The sequence below is a fragment of the Pyrgilauda ruficollis genome, unplaced genomic scaffold (genome assembly GCF_017590135.1).
Source record: "Pyrgilauda ruficollis isolate IOZ18807 unplaced genomic scaffold, ASM1759013v1 scaffold344, whole genome shotgun sequence".
NCBI lineage: Eukaryota > Metazoa > Chordata > Aves > Passeriformes > Passeridae > Pyrgilauda > Pyrgilauda ruficollis.
The window spans coordinates 63764-72589 of NW_024524868.1; the positions used below are offsets into that span (position 1 = coordinate 63764).

The following is an 8826-nucleotide window of genomic DNA, read 5'->3' on the forward strand; positions in this document are numbered from 1 at the left end:
TCACACCATTGGACAGCTCAGGATTCAACGTGAGAGGAGAAGTGGGTCTGTGCAAAACCTGTGACAGGGCATCTGCAGCGTTTCCAGTGCCTTCAGTGCTGGTACCACAGCCTGGCTCTTGCGAGAAAGTTTGTTCCCTGTGTGGGAGGAGCAGGAGCTGTGAGGGAATTCCCCATGTCCACCTTGCCACCTGGAAATCCCCCAGTCCTGGCCCTGAAACCCCCAGAGTGGGCAGCAGGAAAGGGGGGATTCTGCTCCTCTGTCCCTGTGCTCAGGTGAGAGCCCACCTGCAGAGCTGCCCCAGCCCTGGGGATTCCAACAGCACAAGGACCTGGAGCTGCTGAGAGAGCCCAGAGGAGACCCCAGAGCTGCTCCAGGGCTGGAGCCAGGCTGGCAGAGCTGGGGGGGCTCACCTGGAGAGGAGAAGGATGCAGGGAGAGCTCAGAGCCCCTGGCAGGGCCTGGAGGGGCTCCAGGAGAGCTGCAGAGGGACTGGGGACAAGGCCTGCAGGGACAGGAGCCAGGGAATGGCTCCCACTGCCAGAGGGCAGGGCTGGATGGGAGATTGGGAATTGGGAATTGTTCCCTGGCAGGGTGGGCAGGCCCTGGCACAGCTGGGGCTGCCCCTGGATCCCTGGCAGTGCCCAAGGCCAGGTTGGGCACTGGGGCTTGTAGCACCCTGGGATAGCGTCCCTGCCATGGCAGGGGCTGCAATACGATGGGTTTTGCTGTCCTTTCCCACCCAAACATTTGCACCATGGCGGCACTCTGCGCTTTCCCCTCAGGGCTCTCTGCCCCCTCACGCCCGCGCCACCAGGGGGAGCCTCCTGCCCCGCCCGCAGCGCGCTCTGCCCCCCCCCGCTGACGTCACTCCAACCTCTGGGGGAGGAGGCGAGCGCAGCCAATGGGATCGCGGAGAGCGCAGCGAGGGGGCGGGGCTTTCGCCGGCGCAAGGGCGGGGCCGGCAGCCCCCGGGTTCGCGCGGCCCCTGGTGACGTCATCACGCGGGGGCTCTGCGGGCCCGCGGGGCGTGACCGCACCTGAGCGGGGCAATGGCCGAGAATTGCGTCCAAAAATCCCATCCAGCCCTGCCCTCTGGCACTGGGAGCCATTCCCTGGCTCCTGTCCCTGCAGGCCTTGTCCCCAGTCCCTCTGCAGCTCTCCTGGAGCCCCTCCAGGCCCTGCCAGGGGCTCTGAGCTCTCCCTGCATCCTTCTCCTCTCCAGGTGAGCCCCCCCAGCTCTGCCAGCCTGGCTCCAGCCCTGGAGCAGCTCCAGGCCTCCTCTGGGCCCTCTCAGCAGCCCCAGGTCCTTGGGCTGTTGGAATCCCCAGGGCTGGGGCAGCTCTGCGGGTGGGCTCTCAGCTGAGCACAGGGGCAGAGGAGCAGAATCCCCCTTTCCTGCTGGAGAATCAGCCCAGCATGCGAGGGGTTTCAGGGCCAGGGCATGTCCAGCCTCTCACCACCAACACCCCCGAGCTGCTCTCCCTGTGCTCATGCCCAGTCCGGATGGATCCGAGGGTTTGTCCCGACCCAAGTGCAGCAACCACCAGCACCTGGTCCCGTTAAACCCCACGAGATCCTCGCTCCCGGAGCTCGCTCCCAGATCCCCGGTCGGCGAATCCCGGCAAAAACCGCACAAAACAAACGAACTCCGGGGCCGCGCGGTGACGTCACCCGCAACCGCCGCACCGCCCCCCCCCCCCCCCCCCCCCAACCCGCCGCCCCGCCCCCCCCCCCCTGCCGCCACGGTGACGTCACAGCGGCGTGCGCGCGCGCCCCCGCCGGGCCTGCGCGGTGCGTGAGGCGGGGGAGGCGGCGCGCGCAGCCTCGGCAGCGCCTCTGAGGAGCCGCCGCGAGCCCCGGGGGAGAACCGGGAAGGGCCGGCGAGAACCGGGGCCCATCGAGCCGAGCGGAGCCGGGCGGACCCGCGGGGTTATGAGGGCGGGCGCCGCCGCCTCCCCGTGAGGAGCCGCGGGCGCGGGGAGCGCGCGAGGCCGCCCCGCCACAGGAAGCCATTTTGTGGGCCCCCTCCTCCTCCTCGCTCTCGTCCTCTTCCTCCTCCTCCTCCTCGTCCTCCGCCGTCGCCGCCGCCCTCGGGAGCGGCCGGGCCCGGTGAAGGAGGCGGCGAGGAGGGGCGGCGGCGGCCGCCGCGCCCTCCCCCATGGCGAAGAAAACCTACGACCTGCTCTTCAAGCTGCTGCTGATCGGGGACTCGGGGGTCGGCAAGACCTGCGTCCTCTTCCGCTTCTCCGACGATGCCTTCAACACCACCTTCATCTCCACCATTGGTCAGTGCTTTTCCGCTCAAGGGGGGGCTGCGGACCCCTCGGTTCCTATCGCCGTATTCCCCAGCTCCGTCCTTGTGTCACCCCCCGGGGACCCCCAGTGTTCACCCCAGCCCCGTTATTGTGTCACCCCCCAGGGATCCTCTGTATTATCTCCATCTCCCCAGGGACCCCCTGTGTCACCCATCAGCAATCCCCTGTGACCCCCCCCTCCCAGGTAGCACCCTGGGATAGCGTCCCTGCCATGGCAGGGGCTGCAATACGATGGGTTTTGCTGTCCTTTCCCACCCAAACATTTGCACCATGGCGGCACTCTGCGCTTTCCCCTCAGGGCTCTCTGCCCCCTCACGCCCGCGCCACCAGGGGGAGCCTCCTGCCCCGCCCGCAGCGCGCTCTGCCCCCCCCGCTGACGTCACTCCAACCTCTGGGGGAGGAGGCGAGCGCAGCCAATGGGATCGCGGAGAGCGCAGCGAGGGGGCGGGGCTTTGGCCGGCGCAAGGGCGGGGCCGACAGCCCCCGGGTTCGCGCGGCCGCTGGTGACGTCATCACGCGGGGGCTCTGCGGGCCCGCGGGGCGTGACCGCACCTGAGCGGGGCAATGGCCGAGAATTGCGTCCAAAAATCCCATCCAGCCCTGCCCTCTGGCAGTGGGAGCCATTCCCTGGCTCCTGTCCCTGCAGGCCTTGTCCCCAGTCCCTCTGCAGCTCTCCTGGAGCCCCTCCAGGCCCTGCCAGGGGCTCTGAGCTCTCCCTGCCTAGGGACGGACTGTGTCACCCCTAGGGACAGTCTGTGTCACCCATCAGGAATCCCCTGTGACCCCCCCTCCCCAGGGACCCCCAGCCCCATGCTTGTGTCACCCCTAGGGACGGACTGTGTCACCCCCGAGCCCCACCCCTGTATCCCCCACCTGGACCACCCTGTGTCCCTCCAGGACCTTCCTGTGTCACCCCCCCAGCCCCGTTGCTGTGTCCCCGTGCTGTCCCCCGGCCCTGGACGCGGAGCCCCGGCAGAGCCGCCCCGGTGCCGCCCGACGCCGCCTCGCCCCCGCTGCAGGGCAGGGTGGCTTTGGTTCCTCCCTCCGCGCTGGGTGACCCTGAGCGACCCTCGCTGTCCCCCCCCGCGGGGGCTGCGCTGGCAGCTCGTCCCCCACGCCCTGTGCCAGCCGCCGGAGCCCACCTGGCCCCTTCCATCAGCGTTAATCCCTGTGGCCGCGGGCGGCAGCGCGGTGGGATCCCCCTGCCCGTGTTTGCACCGCTATGGATGTGGCTCAGAAACCATCGCGCTCGTGGGTGGGGTCTGTTTTCTCGCCCAACAAAGCTGTCCTTCCCCCCTCGGCAAAGCTGACTCCAGCCCTTCCTCGCAGAGCACCTCCTGACCAAGGTAGAGCTGCTGTGACATCATGAAAGAGGGATGTGTCTTTGCCTTTTCCGGGCAGTCTGTGCCACGGGACAGGCCTGGTACCCAAAATCCTTCCATCCCAGGGCTTCTTCGTTTGCCCTCTCCTGAACATCTTGTTTTGCAGATGAAGAGTTCAGGTCAGCAGCTTCTCACCTTCTTGGTGACAGGCTCTGGAAATTAAGGGTAATTCCTGTCTCAGCTTTCTTGCAGCACCCACTTCTGTAACACATGCAGATACTCACATCTGGATAAAAAAGAAAAATATTTTGAGGGGTTTGAACTGGATCTGACTTTTGTGTTTGCTATAAATCCCTTAAATCACTGGAAATGCAGCTGAGGGAACATGGAGTGTCAGTGTAGATCTTAGTTCTGGGTGTAAGTTCACCCCCGTGCACTTCCTCATCTGTGTTGAAACATCACCCAAAAATTGCACCTCAGACTATAACATGCAAAAACACTCTCTTAAGCAAGGCTTGGGAAACTTAAAGTGAAAAAAAAATACCTTTGTGACAACTAAGTGTCAAGAAAATTATTTCCTAAAACCTCTCAAGGGCCTCAACTTGACATTTTGCTGGATTTTTGGGGCACTGTGTGACAGTTAATGTTGTCCCTTCCCATGGCATACCCTGGCTCTGGGAGGCCACATGGGTTTGCTGCTGTGGCCGGGGTGTATTTTGGCACTGCTTGGCAGATCCTTGCTGGGATCACATGACATTCCTTGCCTTTGGAGTTCGTTGGGAAGGTTTATTTCAATTCTCAAAGTTAAAAATAGTCAACGTCATAGTTAAAAAGTCAACTGACACACAGTGGCTCCTGCTCCAGCAACTCGTGCTTTTAATAATTAGTAATTTAGTAATTAGTATTAGTTGCTGGTCTAATTGTGCAGTTTTGGGACCTTCAAGAGGAGTATCACCAAGTTGAGTAGGAAGCATGCACGTGCAGATTTTGGAAGTGTTTCCCACCAGTGGGACCAGTGGCTGTTTGTTTCTGGAGTGCCTAAACTGGAAGGCAGAGGTGTTTTATTTGTGAATTCTGAACTGAATGTCTGATGATGGTAGCTGTGTACACCTTTGGTTATATCAGGTTTGTGTCTTCACAGTGGAATTTGGCAGGTGTTGGGGTACAAATTGATTTTCTGTGTGGTGTTTAACTGCCTAAAGTTGCCTTAGATGTGTTGTTTCCATAGTCCTTCTGTGAGTTGATGTGGAAACCTGGAGGGAAGTGTCCTGTGCAGACAATGTCAGTTGAAAGGGAGACTCTCCATGAGCACCTTGGGAAAAACAGCCCATCCCTGAAGGAAGAATCCAAACACCTGAGTTACCCAGGTCCACTCACTTCTCTCTGCATTATTCCCAAGCAGTGCAGCAATCTGGCTGAAAATGGCATTTCACATTCCCCCTGGTGACAGCAGCTCTCACACTTGCCCAGGTTGGCCCTGCAGCAGCAGTGGCAATCCAGGAGCCTGGAAAGGGGCTTTCCTTGGGGGTCCCTGCTGTGGGAAAGAGCTGCAGCCCTTCAGCCCTGCTTGGTTTTGCAGCTGGAAGAGCAGAGTTTTGGGGAAAGCCTCCCGTGGAGTCTTCGACCTGTAGCAACAAGGAAATGTGGTTTCCAAAGCCCTGTGTACACAGTGGGTGACGGGAGGTGACTGGATCCTTGGCTGAGGCTCTCCTGTGTTTGAATAACCCCAGCAGCTCTGATCCCTGCCCTGGCTTTGCTGTTTGCTCTGAGCTCAGCCTGGGACACACGTAAAATGTACTGGGTTGTTTGGTGGGGACTGTAGGCAGGGACTGGTTCGTGGAATCCTGGAATGGCTTGGGGGGGAAGGGACCTCAGAGCCCATCCAGTGGCACCCCCTTCCAGGGGCAGGGACACTTTCCACTGTCCCAGGCTGTTCCAAGCCCAGTGTCCACTGCCAGGGATCCAGGGGCAGCCCCAGCCTCTCTGGGAATTCCATCCCAGCCTCTCCCCACCCTGCCAGGGAACAATTCCCAATTCCCAAAATCCCATCCATCCCTGTCCTCTGGCAGTGGGATCCATTCCCTGGGTCCCGTGCCTCCATCCCTTGTCCAAAGTCCCTCTGAGCTCTTCTGTAGGTTCACTTCAAGCACTGGAAGGCTCAGTCTTTAGTTTGTAATGAAAATAAGCATCTCAAGGAATATTGAAACTGGCCTCTGTCTAAGGAGGATGCATGAGGAAAAGGTTTTAATTCTCTAACACCAAAGGCCTGTTTGCCTGTGTAAGGGAAGACACCCTAACAGAGCATTTGTGCTTCATGTCAGTAACTTCTCTCACTTCACATTTCATCTTTGCACGTTGGCTGATCCTGCTCCATGATGGCTGCTGGGAGATAACTTACTGTCCCTGTAATTCGACATACTCTCACTTTGACTTTGAGTCACTTCAATCTAATATTTCCTGCTAAAGCAGCAGTTAAGCTTCTGGATGTGCTGAGGTGCCAGCATGAGTGATTTCATTGCCCCTTCTCAGGCACTATAAATATTCCAGATGGCATTTCTGCAAGAAATCCCAGAGTCATGGTAACCTCCCTGGGGAGGGCAGGGCCTGGGCCTCCAGCCCTGCCCTGCTGTTTGCAGGTACAAAAGGAATAAATCTTGGAAGGCTTAGTCCATCACAAACTATTTTAAATTTTAACTCTTCTTCAGTGATTTTCCAGTGCAAAAATAATTTTTATGATACTTGGTTTTGAGAGCTGTGGTGACTTCTCAGTTATGCTCTAAGGTGCTCGTGGCTGGGTCAGTGGGTGGGTGCAGCTGCCCCTTTGGCACTGGTGCTGCTCCTCATTTTAGTGCTCTCCCTGCTGCCACTCCTGCTCCCAGCAGATTGTCTTTATTTTGAATGTTTAAAATGTTAGGATAAGTAACTTCCAGGCAGCATATCCCTGAGATCTTATTTTTTTAATACCTCTTTATTGGTATTTGGCATGTCAGATTGTTGATGGTTTGAAGTGAGCTGTGCATAAAGGATCCATAGGAGCTGTGCTCACTTTGTGCAGCTCCTGGAGTCCAGCCTTTGGCACCTGGGAACAGGTAGGGAGGGAGGCCCTTCTGGCCAGGATGGCTGCTGGAAGATTTGAATGCCAGAACTGAGCTTGAGTATGTAATCACTGTTGTCTGACTAAGTCCAATGCAAATGGAGATGAGTCACAAAAAATGCTTTCCCATGAAATCTCTGGTAACAGCTCAGGAGAACAAAGGGTGTGTGAGTATTGGGAGATTCCCCGCAGTGCTCCTGATGGAAGGTAAAACTTCCTTGGATCTTTATCCCTCCTGGAGGTGCAGCTGCATTTTGTGTTCCTGAGCTTTACTCACCTGGCTGCAAGTCTACAAATCCAGAGATAAAAACCAGTGATTTTTGAGGTTTGTGTTATTTTGAACACAACCAAAGCTGTGCTAGGAGTGTGAAAAACTGTTATTTTAAATGTAAAAGTATAGGAAAACTGCTTGGATGAAATGACTATTTTTTAATTATTTCTTTTGCCTTTATTAGAAGTGGGTTGGATTTGGAACCACTTGCTTTGAAATTGCTTCATATTGGCACATTGAAGCACTAATGTTTTTAAAAATTAGTCCTCAAGAGTCCTCAAGTGATAAATCCAAGTTTGTTTGTGCTTCCTGGGAGGATTTGCTCACTCAGGATTGTGATATATTAATGTCAGAAAGAAGGAGGGATCCCCAGGTAGATAATGGGGGAAAACTTGCCAGATTTGGGAAACAAATGATGGTTTGAGTGGTGAAGATGCTGTTGCTGTGCAGGGGTTGCAATGAAGTTTGAAAAACAAGTCGTTTCAGGATTCAAATAAAGAAGGGATTACTGCACCAGTTGGAAGTACTGGCTTGCCTGTTCCCAGAAGTTGTGGCTGTCCCATCCCTGGCAGTGTTCAGGCCAGGTTGGACAGGACTTGGGGCATCATGGTCTAGTGGAAGATCTCTGCCCATGGCAGGGGGTGAAATGGGATGAGCTTCAAGGTCCCTTCAAGCCAAACCATTCCATAATTCCATCATTATATCCCTTTTTTGTGTCCTGCCTACAGGAGCAGCAGCAGCTGTGAGTTGTGTTCATGTTGTGCCCAGGCTGTGAGCTCAGTCTGCTTTTGACTCCTGGCATGGAGCAGGTGAATTAGACAAGGAAAAATCCCAGGAAACCGTGGCCCAGCAAAGCCCCCTGATCCCAACTCTTGCTCACTCATTTCTGTGACCTGAACCCATCAGGCAGCAGGAGAGGCCAAACTCATTTCCACTTGGAGGTGGCTGTGCTGCACAACTGGCTGCCAGGGGAATTTTGGAGGGGAAAAGATGGGTGGGTTCAGAATGAAAGTAGAAAATGGAAGTGAGTCTGTAGGTGGGCATTGGATGCCGTGCTCTGGATGCAGACTGGAGCTCGGGAATCCCCTGGGCTCTGGGCTGCTGGAGGTTGGACAAGCATTGTTTGGCCTGGAGGGGGGTTGTCCTCTCCTTTGTCTGCTGGGACACCCAGGGGAAGGGTTACAGAGCGAGCTGGGCTCGTGTGATACTGCACAAAAAGGATGGTTTGGTTTTGGTTTTCTTTAGTAGGGTTTTTGGGGCTTTTGTGTGTGAGTGTTTGGGGATTTTTTTCTCATCTAGGGCAGTGAATAATGAGCAGCAGTTTTGCACACGCCTCACAGAGCTGATGAGAAGCTGGGGATGGCTGCGGTGAAGAGCTGAGGAACTGAGCTGGCTGGAAACTTCTTTGTGTAACGTGGCTGTTTTTTCAGCTGAGCTGGATCAGTTCCCTGATGGGGCTCCTTGCGTTACCCTCCAAATCTGTGCTGGTGGAGTGATAGGGCAGCAGGGGACATGGAAACAGCAGAGGAGGTGGTGCTTGTACTCAGAATTCCAGGATCATTGAGGCTGGAAAAGCCCTCCCAGCCCATCGAGTCCAAGCTGTGCCCAATCCTCACCTTGTCCCCAGCCCAGGGCACTGAGTCCACATCCAGACTTTCCCTGGACACCTGCAGGGATGGGCACTCCAAACCTCCCTGGGCAGCCCCTGCCAAGGCCTGAGCACCCTTTCCATGGGGAAATTCCTCCTGGTGTCCACCCTGAGCCTGCCCTGGCCCAGCCTGAGGCCATTTCCCCTTGTCCTGTCCCTGTTCCCTGGAGCAGA

At 56.9% G+C, this 8826-nt stretch overlaps 1 protein-coding gene across 1 annotated transcript; it reads left to right on the plus strand.

Moving 5' to 3' along the window:
* Positions 1–1739: 1739 nt before the first annotated feature.
* On the plus strand, positions 1740–3678 carry LOC121357715 (vegetative cell wall protein gp1-like). The gene is made up of 3 exons (XM_041475253.1): positions 1740–2287; positions 3215–3508; positions 3647–3678. Exons 1-3 carry the CDS (start codon positions 2161–2163, stop codon positions 3676–3678), a joined length of 453 nt encoding a protein of 150 aa, XP_041331187.1. The 5' UTR covers positions 1740–2160.
* Positions 3679–8826: the final 5148 nt, after the last annotated feature.